At 38.6% G+C, this 16476-nt stretch overlaps 1 protein-coding gene across 1 annotated transcript; it reads right to left on the bottom strand.

Moving 5' to 3' along the window:
* Positions 1-14642: 14642 nt before the first annotated feature.
* LOC110678936 lies at positions 14643-15846 on the bottom strand. The gene is made up of 2 exons (XM_021852624.1): positions 15317-15846; positions 14643-15260 (listed from the first exon to the last, which is right to left on the bottom strand). The coding sequence occupies exons 1-2, from the start codon at positions 15703-15705 to the stop codon at positions 14690-14692; spliced, it is 960 nt and encodes a 319-aa protein (XP_021708316.1). The 5' UTR covers positions 15706-15846; the 3' UTR covers positions 14643-14689.
* Positions 15847-16476: the final 630 nt, after the last annotated feature.

Below are 16476 nucleotides of genomic sequence, written 5' to 3'. Positions count from 1 at the left end.
AAAACTTGCTACGCAGTTTGAAAGCGCGCACAATTTTAATTTAGGACTTACTAGTCCAATTGAAAATTAAGTTACTCAGGACTTCGAAAATATTCTCAATCAAGAAAACGTTTTCGAAAATGCCTGGGAGACTGATTTGGAAGAAGTGAGAACTATTATTAAAAAAATCAAAAATATGAAAGCTCCTGGCGATGATGGAATTTTCTACATCCTCATCAAGAAACTTCCAGAAAGTAGCTAATCATTTTTAGTTGATATATTCAACAAATGTTTTCAATTAGCATATTTTCCTGACAAATGGAAAAATGCTAAGGTTGTTCCAATTTTAAAACCAGACAAAAATCCTGCAGAAGCTTCTAGCTATCGTCCAATCAGTTTGCTTTCCTCCATCAGTAAACTTTTCGAAAAGGTTATTTGAACAGAATGATGGCCCACATCAACGAAAATTCAATTTTTGCCAATGAACAGTTCGGATTCCGCCATGGACATTCGACCACTCATCAACTTTTACGTGTAACAAATTTGATCCGTTCCAACAAATCTGAAGGCTATTCTACTGGTCTTGCTCTTCTAGACATAGAAAAAGCATGCGACAGTGTTTGGCAAGAAGGTTTGATTGTATAATTAAAAAACTTTAATTTTCCAACATGCATTGTTAGAATAATTCAAAGTTATCTGTCAAATCGTACACTTCAGGTTAATTATCAGAACTCCAGGTCTGAAAGACTTCCAAGGCAGCATTTTGGGATCAATATTATCGAATATTTTCACATCTGACTTACCTGAGTTACCTCAGGGATGTCAAAAATCCTTGTTTGCGGATGACACAGGCCTTTCCGCCAAAGGACGAAGCCTGCGTGTCATCTGTAGTCGATTGCAAAAAAGTTTGGATATTTTTTCTTCATACTTGCAGAAATGGAAGATTTCTTCTAATGCTTCCAAAACTCAACTTATAATATTCCCACATAAACCAAAAGCTCTTTATTTGAAACCTTCAAGTAGAAATGTTGTCACGATGAGAGGGGTTCCAATCAGAGTTGCACAATATCGGTCATATCAGCTGATGGCTGATGGACTAAAACTATCAATATCAGTTGCGAACTATCAATATCACTTTGATCTGACAACCAACAGCGGTGATGCGACATCGCACTCTAGATCACAATCACTGCAGAATGTGTGATCACGTGGTAATTACCCATGCTATTAATGTTTTTCAGTGACCAACACACAGTTTCAATCCGTCTGCAGCACTATGAAGAATGTCGAAATGAAATATTGCCATTTTATTTGCTTAATTGAAGGCTAAACTTGACCCATCAGTGATATCAATAATCTATCACCATCAATGCACTGGTGATGGAGTAGACAGCATGATGTTGATGTGATATGGAATGATCCGAATTGTATCGCAGTACAAATCAGCAAATTTCAAGCGTTGATAGTGACAGCAAGCAACTCTGGTTCCAATAAATTGGTCAGATGAAGTTAAGTATCTAGGGCTCATGCTAGATAAGAATTTAACTTTCAAAAATCACATTGAGGGCATTCAAGCCAGATGAGGGATTCCACGGAGGCATGCAAGTCGATTCTGATCGACCATTTCAAAAATATCTGAAACTTTGCACAGTTTTTCAGTTCCATCTAAATCGTCATTTTCCGATATCAAATCTTCAAGTTGAGTCACGACTAACTTTTCAAAAGGGTGTATGTGAAAATGGTTCAAAAATATTCAAAAAGCTGCACAGCAAAAACGGTTCGTTCGATTGTTAGACAACTAAAGAAACAAAGTTAGACAACTAAATTAAGATTCCAAAAAAAATACACACAGTAAAAAAAAATTTTTTTTTGCATTTAAAAACATCATTTTTGTCACAAAAACTCAAATATCTCAAAACCCTATCGGAATACCAACGTAATTTTTTGAGGGAAAACGGTCCATTATATTAGCTATCTACCATAAAAATTTGGTGATGGTAAGCCAATAAACAAAAAAGTTATGACATTTCAAATATTTCACAAATTTGACACTTAGTGAAAAATTTTTTTTTTCATTGTTAATTTTTTTTAGGACCGCAGTTTGTTGCTGAATTTTTTGTTAAGGGTACCACATGAGGTTAACAAGTTGTTTTCATGATATTTTATTTAATTATTCATAACTATTATAGCATCTATTAGAAAGTTAGACGCGATCCAGTGTTGTGATCTAAAGCCTTGATAGTGTCATATTTTTTATTGTACGTAACTGAAGAAAAATTCTCTCAATAGTGTTGAAACCTTTTGATAAAAGAAACCTATAAGAAATCTAATATTGAAGACAAAAGCTACAAAAAAAGTTTTCTATACAGGTATACGACTAGTTTACCTGCAAAAAGTTTACCTCGTAGAGAACAAGGCGGGTCTATACCCAGGTGATCTAGTATACGTAAAGCAGGTCGGTTTTCTCGGCGCTGGTTTTCTCCACAAAGTTAAAATCTGATTACACCTGGGTATAGACCCGCCTTGGTAGAGAATAGACTTTGTTAATCATATTTGGGAGAAAGCGAGTAACTTTAACAACATCAAAAACATGATAGGTACATACCATGAACATACTCACGAAAAAGCTAAAAATATACTACCACTATGGTTATAAAAGATTTAATTGTAAAATTTTTCTTCAGTCAAGCAAACGACACCAAACTAGTCAGTAAAAACTTAAAAGTGATTTTGTTTATTAAAATCTAACGAGCAACATGAGTAGTCGCTTTCTCAACTGTTGCAGGCCGTTTGCAGAAAAAAGTGTTCGATAGATAGATACCATAGATAAACTGAAAGCGGCTGGTTTTGCTCCAATGTCTACATTGAATACAAATGTACGCATTTGTACGTCCTGCCGTTTAAACGTTGACAAACGGGCAATCTGTACATCATCGGTGGATCAGGTTGCAGGAAGTTCGAAAACAACAACAACTGAGGAATTACTAGATGCACCGACAATAACTGAGGAGTTACCAGAAGTACCAAGTGCAGATAGTCTTGCCACGGTACCATCAGCGACATCTGTTTCAACAAATCAATCAGAAGATGAATGCATCCAGAAGGTCAACATCGAACGCTTCAACGAAGGGATAGCTGGAATAAAAGTGACTCCGATTAAATGGACGAAGATGGGTTACGTCAATTATCCCGAGAAAAAATACCGTGAAATCAACGAAGTTGTACGAAGAAACCTCTTCAAATTAGGACCTGAGGATGTGGAAAATACAGACTACGATGAGGTAATTATGAATATGAAGGAAAGGTTCTCGAATCTAGCCACGACAAGGAAAGAAAAATTATTGATTTTGTCGATGCTGCCAAGCTCGTGGTCTATTCAAGACGCCATTGATGAGTTCAAAACCAATAGAAATACAGCAAAAGAGGCAAAACAATTCAAAAATAACTGTCTTGCAACCAAAAATGCTAGGTCGTGTACTTCATTAACAGATGAGACAAAAGATATAATAATTCAATATTTTGAAGACGATGAAGTAAGTAGAGCTATGCCTGGCCAAAAAGATTATGTATCTGTAAAATAGTTGGAAAGCGTCAAGCAATCCAAAAACGATTAATGATGACTACTTTGAAAGAAGCGTATACACGCTTCAAGGAAATTAACGAAAATATTAAGGTAGGTTTTTCCTCATTTGCAAGCCTTCGTCCAAGGCAATGCAAGCTTCTATCCAATTCAGGAACACATAATGTTTGTGTGTGCACAACACACGAAAATATTAACCTAATCTTACATAGTTTGAAAAGAATCAATTTATCAAAGGATATTAAAATGTTAACTGGTAGTCTTTTGTGTGAAAATACAACATCAAATTGCTATCTACGATCTTGTTCGGATTGTCCAGATTCTTCATCATTGGAAAATACTTTATTCGCTGAGTTTGAAGAAAATTATATTGATCAGTTATCATTTGAGTAATGGGTGACCACGGATAGGTGTGACCTAGAAACTATTGTAAAACCTGTAGATGAGTTTGTGTCATTTTTTTGCTTGAAATTAGAAAGTTTAGTTCCTCACGACTTTATTAAAACAGAGCAATCCCGCTTTTTAAAAAATACGAAAAATACATTACAAGATGGTGAATTTTTAGTCATTTGTGATTTTTCTGAAAACTATAGCTTTGTATTGCAAGATGAAGTGCAGTCCCATCACTGGAACGTACAACAAGCTACAATTCATCCATCAGAAAGATATATTTCATGTCTGATGGAGCAGCATCGCAGTACAAAAACCGTAAGAATTTTTCGAGCCTATGTCAATTTAAGTCAAAGTACGGAATTGATGCAGAATGGCATTTCTTTGCTACGTCACATGGCAAAGGTCCTTGTGATGCTATTGGAGGAACCATAAAGCGCATGGCCACAAGAGCAAGTTTAGCCAAAGAACGTGAGCATCCAATTAAAACTGCAAAAGAACTATTTAATTGGGCGAATCGCAGAAAAGAAGAAGATTTAACAACAAAATTATCATTTTGTTTTACTACTACTGAAGAGTACGAATTAGCGGCATCAGAGTTCAGCGAGCAATATAATAACGCGAAAACGATCCAAGAAACCCAAAAATTTCACTGTTTCATTCCATTGTCAGAAAATAAAATTAAAGCAAAACTATACTCGAACTGTACTGATAATGATGCAAAAGTGTTCGATATTGTAAAAAAATTGAATAACAATAAATAAATAAATAAGTATTAATAAAATGTTTTCATGATCTCATAACGCATACCCAAATCCAAAACTTTTAAAGTTTATATATAACATTTAGAAACTCATCGATCATACTCTAAAAAAATATCCTGGTAAAAAAAATGTTATTTTCGTGTAATCTGTTAATTCATTTTAATTTATACATATATACATATACATATAATATTTATACATATACATAATATTTATACATATAATATACATAATACTAATGAATACATGAAAACGATTTGTTTAATTCACGCAAGGCCCTTAACAATAAAATCAGCAACAAACTGCGGTTCCCGTAATAATTTACACCGAAAACAAAATTTTTTTTTTTCTACTAAATGTGAAAATTGTGACATGTTTGAAATGTCATAACTTTTTTGTTTATTGGTTTACCATCATCAAATTTTTATGGTAGATAGCTAATATAATGGACCGTTTTCCCTCAAAAAATTACGTTGGTATTCCGATAGGGTTTTGAGATATTTGAGTTTTTGTGACAAAAATGATGTTTTTTAATGCAAAAAAAAAATTTTTTTTACTGTGTGTATTTTTTTTGGAATCTTAATTTAGTTGTCTAACTTTGTTTCTTTAGTTGTCTAACAATCGAACGAACCGTTTTTGCTGTGCAGCTTTTTGAATATTTTTGAACCATTTTCACATACACCCTTTTGAAAAGTTAGTCGTGACTCAACTTGAAGATTTGATATCGGAAAATGACGATTTAGATGGAACTGGAAAACTGTGCAAAGTTTCAGCTCAATAGAAAAAAATGAATTAAAAAATTTACCAAATTTTGGTGCTGTTGCTTGGAATCACTCAGATGTAATAAATATGTAAAATGTCTCTATACCCTTATTAATAGAAAATCAAAACTTTGTCTTAAGAACAAGCTTTTGATATTCAAACAAATTTTCAGGCTAGCCATGTTGTATGCTGTACCAATATGGACTAGCTGTTGTAATACCAGGAACAAAGCACTGCAAAGAATTCAAAACAAAATTTTGAAAATGATTCTGAGGCTTCCTCCCTGGTATAGTATCAATGAGTTGCATAGAATATCCAATGTTGAAACATTGGAACAAATGTCAAATAAAATAATCAATAGTTTCAGGCAAAAATCGTTACAATCTTCTATTGCCACGATTAATGCGTTATATATTTAGGTTAAGTTAGATTTAGTAAATTAAAAACGTGTTTTTTTCTCTTATAAGCAGGTGAAATCAACTCACCTGTAAAAAATCTGAACTGATACGGCAAATTAAATTTAATATGTTGTTAACAAAATGTTAATAAAGTCTTAAATTTACTTTACCAAATTAGGATGATAGTTTGTCTATTAACATAGAACACATAGATATAAGAAATGAATGTAATGTTTGGAATGATACCAATGAAGAATTAAAAAAAAAAACAAGGAACTAGATTACATCTACGAGACGGCAAGAATAAACGGATACAAGGAAAGGACGATAAAAAGGAAATACAGCAAATTCGGAGTGCTTTGACGACACTCACCCCTATCACCGAACCCATGCCATACGACATACACATCAGTAAACAGCTCCGCACAAAGCTAAGACATTTCGAAATCGATTTGGTGTTTTCCAGCAGAGACAACCAACTTAAGACTTTGTTAGGCTCTTCCAAGGATTCGGTAAACACACTAAACAAGGCTGGTGTTTACAAAATCAGTTGTGCTCACTGCAGCAAGGTCTACGTTGGTCAAACAAAGCGGTCTCTCGAGGTTAGATTCAAGGAACACTTAGCGGAAATAGGAAAAGCTCAGAAGACGATATCAAATTTTTGCGAAATGTTTCTTCTCCTTGGAAATTGGATGTGGTGGAGGGTCTGGAAATTTGCAAACAGGTACCTACGACGCTACTCAACAGAGACCAAGGCACCGGCAATACATGGCTTTTCAACTTGATATCTACTAATCGTTCCCGTGATGTACCTTTCAGCTCTTAAATTTAAAGTTTCAACAAAAGAGGGATGGGATGTACCTAAGAGCTTGTCACCTCCCCTTAAGAAGGCCGCATGAGACGGAGACAAAACGGTTGAAAGAAGTTGCAGAGGAATTGATTTCCCACATATCAACTCTGCCAACTAACAACCAGGTTCGACATAGTGGAACCAAAAAGAAAAAAAAAAGAAGCTATACGGGTCTCACCATGGAGAAATCAAAGCAGAAATTTTACATAATAATTAGTAAAGATTTATTACTTACTTGTTAGTTATGATACTTAATCCTACTGTGGAGTGGGCGTCAGTGTATGGTGTATCCCTCGGCGGCTGCACAAAACGGGTCTGCCCGGACAGACAGGGGTTAACCACCGGCGCCAAGCCGGCATCTCCATCGCTGACTACGCTAGTACCGAAGCTAGGGTCCCAACACTGAGCCACCGTATGGCTACCATCACCATGGGTTTTTGGGTCAACAGAAAGGCCTATATGAACACAATTTTTAAGGGGCACTTTAGATCACTCGCAGGATATTGGGATACATTTCAGGGATTACGATTCACCCTAATCTTATCAGGTATCAGAAGGCCGGCTCCAAAGGCACGTTCCCCACCAGTTGGGAGATTTGTGCCATCGCCATATTTGAGCCTATTTCATCATCTACCCGATGGGAGAGGAAAGGGAAGGGAAAGATGGGAGGAAATAGGAGTGGGGTCCCTTGAAGAGGGAAGATCGCATAAGCGAAATGAGAGCATGTAGCTCCATACCACAATGGGTTCGAACAGCGCCCTAAAAAGGGCACTGCAAAACTCATGAGCGTAAAGAGAGCCTATAGCTCATTACCACAGCGGGTTAAGAATAACAGGATGTCCTGAAGATTCAGGCTTCTGTATTCAGTTTCACTTAATAAGTGTTTACCAAGTAATTGGAATCGCATTTGCGCAAAAACTGGACAGTTACATATCAGGTGATACGAAGTTCCATAATCGGAGTCACAACTATCACACACAAATGAGTCAGCACGCTGAATATTTGCCATGTGATAGTTGAGTCGGCAGTGGCCTGTCAACGTTCTGACCAAGAGACTGCAATTCTGCTTTGACAGATTTGTTAAATACTTCGCCACCTTTGGAGATGGCTCAGTAATATACAATTTTGTTTGACGACACGACTCCAAACTATTCCAATATTGCTTGTGCTGAGTTGCCGCCCAAGAGTTTATCTGAAGCTTCACCCAGCACTTCGAAATTGGAATAGCCGGCTCAGGGCCAATGAAGTCATGCGATGCTCCATCGCGAGCTAGCTCATCAGCCAATTCATTTCCAGCGATGGAAGAATGGCCAGGTACCCATACAAGGTTTACAGAGTTGACTGAATTCAGTTCCTCAATTTGAGTTCGACATGCGATAACAAGCTTCGACCTTGAGTTGGCCGAAGCGAGAGCTTTTATAGCAGCCTGACTATCTGAACAGAAGTATATGACTTTACCCATTACGCGCTGTTGAAGTGCTGATTGCACTCCACACATAAGGGCAAGTATTTCCGCCTGAAAAACGGTGCAGTTTCTATCAAGTGAGTAAAACTGATTCAGCCTTAGCTCACGAGAATATACTCCTGCACCAGCTCTACCTTCAAGAAGGGAGCCATCAGTGTAACATACTATATTGTTTGATATACTTCTACCTGTAAGGAAAGTTACAAGCAATTGTGAGATCACTTGGAGCAAGGACAATTTTGTCCCAATTCACCAAAAGTGGAAACAACGAAGTGTGTGTAGATCTACGATTCACTGGATTTTTCTCCAGTAGATCCAGTACCCATAAACGGTAAGAGCAAGAAAGTGCTTCTTGTTTAAGATATATGTGTAGTGGCGCAACGTCGAAAAGGGCCTCGAGCGCTGCTGTGGGAGTTGTAGAGAACGCACCAGACATCGCCATCAAGCACATCCTTTGGAGATGGCCCAATTTTGATTGGATTGTTCTCACTTCGCCCTTTTGCCACCACACAAGACATCCATATGCCAATATTGGTCGAACAACTGTTGTGTAAATCCATTTGATATATTTGGGTTTGAGGCCCCAAGTTTTACCAAAGGTTCGCCGGCATTGACCGAAGGCCATACAAGCTTTTTTGACTCTGAAATCAATGTGAGCTGTCCATAAAAGTCTATGGATTAATCTCAGTGCCAAAAAGACGTAAAGGTCGAATTCCATCGCGGTTTCGTCTTTCCGTAAAAAGAACAATAGATGTTTTATTCGGGTTAATCGAAAGGCCATATTGGCGACACCAACTCTCGACTACCTGAAGAGCACTTTGCATCAGGTCGAATAGGGTGCTTATGCACATACCAACTATCAGAGCTAGATAGTCGTCGGCAAATCCATAAGTTGGAAAACCGCAATTATTGAGTTGCCTCAATAGCGTATCTGCTACGAGATTCCACAAAAGTGGTGACAAGACTCCCCCTTGGGGGCATCCGCAAACACTCAATTTTCGAATCGCTGCTTGACGCAATTTCGAGAAGAGATGTCGGTTTTTGAGCATTTGATGAATCCAATTGGTAATCATTGTAGGTAGCCCATGGTTTCGTGCGGCTTCCAATATGGCATCGAAAGACACGTTATCAAAGGCACCCTCAATATCCAAGAAAACACACAAGCACGATTGCTTCTGAGCGAATGCTTTCTCGATATCGTATACAACTTTGTGTAAAAGAGTCACAGTGGACTTTCCAGATTGGTAAGCATGTTGATTCACATGAAGAGGCATGTTTGCCAAATAAACATCACGGATGTGATGATCGATAATGCGTTCCAGACATTTTAGAAGAAAAGAGGTCAGACTGATTGGTCTAAAACTCTTCGCTTCCTCATACGACGCACGTCCTCCTTTTGGGATAAACTTTACAGTAATATCACGCCAGGATTTGGGAATGTACCCGGTAGCAAAACTGCTTACAAGTAGCTTTTTCAAAACATGTTTGATAGACTCAAATCCCTTTTGGAGCAGAACAGGATAAATCCCATCCGCTCCTGGAGATTTGAAAGGAGCAAAACTATTAAGTGCCCATTGAATCAATTCAGTAGTTACGATACTGCGAGCCGAGGCCAGAGACTCGTAACTACATGAAAAGACATTTGGTTCATCCGTAGATGCTATGTCCACACATCCGGGGAAGTGTGTATTGAATAAACATTCTAAAACTTCTTCATCGGAAGAAGTAAAGTCACCATTAGGTAAGCGAATTTCGTTCACTTGGAAATCCTTAGATTTTGCAAGAATTTTGTTCAACCGACTGACTTCACTCAAACTGGAAACATTTGTACAAAGGTTTTTCCAGCCGGATCGTTCAGCAGAACGAAGAGCCTTCTTGTAAGCCTTGCGAGCCAACTTGAACGACTCTGATCCAGCTGAACGGCGTCTGTTCCAACTCCTTCTACATTGTTTCCTGAGTCTAGTCAGATCGGAATTCCACCATGGGGTCCCTCTTGTAGTCTTTACAGACCGCAGAGGACATGCTTCTTCAAAAGCTTCCATAATGTAGGATGTTGTAGTATAAACGGCATCATCCAGATCACTTGGATTTTCAATGGACGGAGAATATCCATGAAATTTGGTCGCAACCAATTCAATGTAGAGTTCCCAGTTTGTTGACCGGGGATTCCTAAAACGCAAAGTCTGCGCAGTTACATTTGAATGTTCAAAGAAGATGTAGCGATGATCAGATAATGATTCCTCATCTGATACATGCCAATTCGTCAACTCGTGACTGATTCTATTCGAGCAGAGCGTTATGTCTAACACTTCTTCTCTATTAGAAACCATGAAGGTTGGGCGATTGCCTATGTTAAGTAATCCAAGGTCTGTACTACTTAAGTATTCCACCAGACTGGAGCCTCTCAAATTGATATCCGAGCTGCCCCAGATGATGTGATGAGCATTGGCATCACTGCTCACAATCAGCGGAAGGCCTTTTGTTACGCAGTGTACGACAACTCGTTTGAAGTCATCCGTTGGGGATGGTTCATCATGTGGTAAATATACCGAACAATAGACGTATTTCCTGTTGAGGTCACCAACAGAAACATCGATTGTGACAGCACATACATCTCTGGTAGTTAACTCAGAAATGAGTGTAGCAACGATTGCTTTATTAACGAGCACGCATGCGCGGGGCATGGAGCGCGAGTTTGCCATTTCAAGCTTGCTAAAAGTAGCAAAAACTGGGTCCACAAGGTTACCTAGATAGAAGTTCCCTCTACGAAAGTAGGGTTCTTGAACTAGCGCCACTTGGGCTGCACCATTTTGCATGAGTCTGCAAAGATTGATCGTTGCTGTTCTTTTATGCTGAAGATTAATCTGAGCTAACCTAACCGTAGCCATTACCCAAACTAGGCAGGATTAAGCTTTTTGCAATCTCAGCACGAAAAAGACCAGCAACGAAAAAACCAGATCGGTATCTATTTAAAGTCGCCAAAGGCGAAAGAGCACAGAATACACTGTGTAAAACGCATAATGCGAATCCATATAGGTGATAATTTAAATTAAATGTCAACATATTCATAATCCCACCCTTATAAAGCCTCAAGATAGAGACTGAAGAAGGGCAGCCGATTATCTCGGAGAAACACAAGGTCACCTGCACCATTGCTCCGGGTAGCACAGGAAGGACTCAATACTGTGGAGGGCGCCCTGGTACCCCACAGGCTCCGTTTGCGGTTAGGTTTTATTTAGACCCCCCTAACCATTCATTCTTAGGCACGGTACGCATCACACCATAAATTAGGGGTCACCTGTGAGGTGGACTTTTACCACCGGAACAGGCAGTCCGTAGTGTTAATTCTTAGCCAGTTGAAACAACCGCTACCGACACTACGCGGCTATCTAGGCTGCTCGGGAAAAGGAGGTTACCCGAGCAGAAGAAAATAACTACTGAATACCAATTTGAGGTATTCCATACCAGATAATTTCCAATACTACATACCTGAATGAGGTATGAATTAGCCCTGCATAAGAGGTAAAATACCTCAAATAATATCTCAAGCATATTCTACGAACACCAAACTAATAACTAGATCAGGTATTGTAATACCTCAATAATACTTGATGGATTTTCATATAAAAATGAAATTTTTCAATTGTAGTTCAATACCTCCAGCAGACCTCAATAGCTGTTTAATACCTCAATGAAGTATTTTTAATTGTTTTAAAGATTTTTTTCAATACCATTATAATACCAAATTGAGGTATTGACAACTGAACAATACCTAATTTTGGTATGATACCGAAAAATGGTATGCATAAGTTATTGGGGAGTTATTTGTTCCTCCTCGGGTAATATTGATGATTAACTCCTGACGTGCCCAAGCAGCCATTAAAATCTTACCGATCTCCGTAATCTTTGTAACACTACTCCATTTTTCTACTCGCTCGGACAAACGGATTCATTCCACTATGTGGGTACTTGAACTGTGGAAAAGAATTCAGTGAAGTATTTCGCACTACCTCACCACTAGTTTTCTAATTACTCACAGTGGAGCACATCTAAATTTCTTCTCTTCTTGCCACTTATAGCTTTCGTCAGTCAGGCTATCTGCGTTCGAAAGCTTGAATTCACTTGTTGCCTGCTTAACATTTAACTGACTACTGACTTTGCGTCAACTAAATGACCCAGCTCAAACCATGATGGTGTATCACATCTCATCGGTGGGTGGCGATAACGAGAGGCGAATCGAGAGATTGGATGCTGCGAGAGTGTATCGGCATGTGATGAGGGTTACTGATAAGGTTTTTATGGGTAGTTTATGAGTACGGAGTATCTATCTTTAGATTCTCTTTGATCGTAACGATCGGCCCTATGTACTCACCATCAGTGATCTATTTTTTTACTGGAGAGGCATGGAGAATTGGCTCTTTTGTAACTGTGGTCAGCTATTGCTGCTGACCAGACGATGTGTTCTGTTGTGTGTGTTGTAAGTGTAGTGATTTACATATGGTAAGGGATCTATACTTCAATTTCATATGGTAGACTTTGTGGAATCATTTAGAACCATACGCAAGGACGGTAGTAGTGGGCATGCAGGCTACAAGCTCTTAAATTTTTGAGATTCTTCCGAAAAAGATTAGGGAATTATGACTACACCTAGTTTAAATATGTAATGTGTGCTTACGATGGTTTTCTCAAGTCGAGTCTAGTACACGACACTGAAGACGGCCTTACAGTTGAGGTCGAAATACGCGTATCTGTCAAAATATAAAAACTAGTGGAATTAAATGGTATAGTACTAAATTCGGGTTTTCATCTAGATATAGGTATTCCACTAAAGAGCTCGAAGATTTATTATAAATAAAATCAATACAAATCTATGAACACTACGAGATTTGTAAAAATCGTTATTAACCCGTATAGGCCTGAGTGAAAGAAAAAATACTAAAACTCTCACCGACTAACGAATGCTTAATGGATTTCAATTAGTTTTGGTCAGTATACTCGTACACATATCTAGTTTCTAAAAGTGGTCAAAGGAATTGGGGGATGTTCATGTGGCCGGAGTTATTGCGGTGGATCACTGGGTCAGGTCGGGTGACAAAGGTTCTGTGCTTCTTTGCCCCTGGACATAGGCAAATTTCAAGTCACAGATAATTACCAGAATTTGCTATAATGTGGCCACTTTATCAAGAAGTTTCAAGAAAAACGCATCAGCGTAAACGTTCTGATAATCGATTAATTTGAATAATTATGTCAACTGTATTTGATTGATCTCACAAGTGATCATTTTCGGGTCCCCGGGATGCCTCAAATTTATGATAAAGTGCACAATTTATAATTTAACATCTGTGTCAAGCTTATGAGAACGCATTTTAGTGAACTATTATGTTCGATCTATACTTTTAGAGATTTGAAACGGTTTAGTACCTAACAATTCTAGAGACGGTTCTTAAGGGAATTAAGCCCGAGTGTCCGCATCTGGTACACTCTAAACAGTACAAAACTATTCATTTGTAATGTTGAATATCAAATCTCAATGATTTATGCAAATTAAAATGATTGCCAGTGGTAATAAATAAAGTTAACTTCGCATGCCCCAAAAAATCGCCTTTTTCTACCCGACTTGACCCAGTAACCCATCGCAATAACTCCGGCTACAGAAGTATTCCCGAGTTCCTCCAACCACTTCTAGAAACTAGATATGTGGGCCAGTATACTGACAAAAAATTATTTGAATCCGTTAAGTATTCGCTGAGTGGTAAGGATTTTAGTATTTTTGCTTTCACTCAGGCCTATACGGGTTAATACGATCGGCATTACTTCTGTAATGCAAGAAAATACTAGGCCCCCCCCTAGGCCCCGTCTAGAAAAAAAACCCTAGCTACGCCAATGATTACAAGCAGGTGAAATCAACTCACCTGTAAAAATTTTGAACTGGTACGGTGTTGTTAACAAAATGTTTAATGTAGTTTTACCAAATTAGGATGATAGTGTTGCCGAGCATAGAACACTCAGATATTAGAAATGAATGTAATGTTACTTTTAAAGAAATAAAATAAAATGGAAAGTATTTAAAAGTGTTTATTTTCTTACTCATCAGGCCTAAGATCTCCCAAATGGTGGGGAATGTTACTCAGGAGCCGGAGTTCCGCATTTACCCCACGAGCCTTTTTGACTTCCGGGCATATTGTCAAATCATAACGTTCCAACAACGATACGGTCCACGCTTCACTGATCATTCAAGTCTTTTTCTCCGGCTGACGGCGTTGATGGAGATACATGGTCTTTTATTCAAACTCTTCCTCTCCTCATGTAGCGAACATGCTTTCGTGGTGAAAGCTTTTGAGAGATTTGTTACTAGTGTTTCCACTAGTGACCCCTAGGTAGCAGCACGGGTGGATTTGGAAAGTGATTGTGGTAGGCAAAAGAAAATTATCCCCGGATAAAGTGAACCAATGAATTATTATGCGATGGAGTAACATGGTGCTTTATTGAAATTTATTGATCTCAAAATTTCTCTGTCATATATTGTTCTATGGGGTTCTCCGGTTTCAGTATTTCTCTTGATCGCTGAATGCTAACAATAGTCTCGTTCATATTCCCCAGAAGGCCCGTCGTCATGCTACATCTTTCCTGTCGAGTCCGTAACTGCCGTTTACGGTCCTCTCCGTTGACGATGCTTGCATTGGAGTAAACTTGCGTTCGAACCGAATCAACAACACTTTCAACAAATCGTGCCAAACCTACGGCAAGGTGGCAATACAGTTCGTGATCGTGGGCGGTTAGCGGTTTGCCGCCCAAATCGATGAGTGTGGAGAAGATCACGTTAATCATTTGTTGCGTCTCAGGCGGCAGTTTCGACATGTTTGTGACGTCTTCTTCTAGCACTAGACGGGGCAGCTCGGTGAAGACTTTGGCCATGAGTCGGTCGAAAGCGTCTCTCTTTAGTCGAGCGTTGAACTTTCGCATTATTTCTTCCCGTTTCTGAGCGTCTACTGATTTGCGACGGCTGCTTGGCAGTTGGGGTGTTGCTGGAGGTTGCGAGCAACGGTTTAGGTATTTGTAACCCGTTACTTCCCTATAGATAGTTTTGATAAATGAATTGAAAATGAAGGAATGTATTTTGTAGTATACCTGAGTATTTTCTGGTTGCTCAACTGTCTTTTTAAATTATCTTTTTTTTCATCGTCTAGCACTTCTTTGAAGCTTTGTATGTTATCCTCCAAGTGGTGAGACTTTGGCAGCGACAATGCATGCCATTGATGTAAAGACTGCATTGAGCGTTGACTATTGAAGCTTCTCACCGATGGGGTTGGGGTCGGCCTCAGGCTATGCTTGGATTCTTGGGGTGGATAGTAATTTACTCCTTCTGGTAGATCCGAATGATCCGAGTTGGATTCTTTTTGGTCAGACATTTCCTCTTCGACAAATGTATTTTCTAGTTTCGAATTTTCTCGTTTTATGTCTTCAGGGTTTTCCAATTCAATGTTTTCCAATGAAGCTGAATTTCTTGGGCTATCCATGGTGCGGATTTTTTTTTATTTTAATTTTGAAAAAAGGCACTGAAAATTTTGATGTACACTTCACCCGAGCAATTTGGCAATGTTTCTAATGTTCGAATATCGCCTACTTGGCTGAAAAATAAGAGCCAATTCGCGATAGCCGCAACCTTACCCAAGACGTAGGTGAAAGTACAAAAATGAAACCAATTGCCTGTCAAAAAAGACCACTTCTCATTGGTCGTTTTGGCAAAGGCCTACTTTCGCATCGTTGAGTTGGATTGCACGAGACAAAGTTTTGATTTTCTATTAATAAGGGGATAGAGTCATTTTACATAATTGCTACATTTGGCTTGAATGCCCTCAATGTGATTTTTGAAAGTTAAATTCTTATCTAGCATGAGTCCTAGATACTTAACTTCATCTGACCAATTTATTGGAACCCCTCTCGTCGTGACAACATGTCTACTTGAAGGTTTCAAATAAAGAGCTTTTGGTTTATGTGGGAATATTATTAGTTGAGTTTTGGAAGCATTAGGAGAAATCTTCCATTTCTGCAAATATGAAGAAAAAATATCCAAACTTTTTTGCAATCGACTACAGATGACACGCAGGCTTCGTCCTTTGGTGGAGAGGCCTGTGTCATCCGCAAACAACGATTTTTGACATCCCTGAGGTAACTCAGGTAAGTCAGATGTGAAACTATTGGATAATATTGGTACCAAAATGCTGCCTTGGGGAACACCAGCTCTTACAGGAAGTCTTTCAGACCTGGAGTTCTGATAATTAACCTTA

Source organism: Aedes aegypti, chromosome 3 (assembly GCF_002204515.2).
Source record: "Aedes aegypti strain LVP_AGWG chromosome 3, AaegL5.0 Primary Assembly, whole genome shotgun sequence".
NCBI classification, from domain to species: domain Eukaryota; kingdom Metazoa; phylum Arthropoda; class Insecta; order Diptera; family Culicidae; genus Aedes; species Aedes aegypti.
Note: the sequence above shows the minus strand (reverse complement) of the source record. Positions and strands in the feature narration are given on the sequence as shown.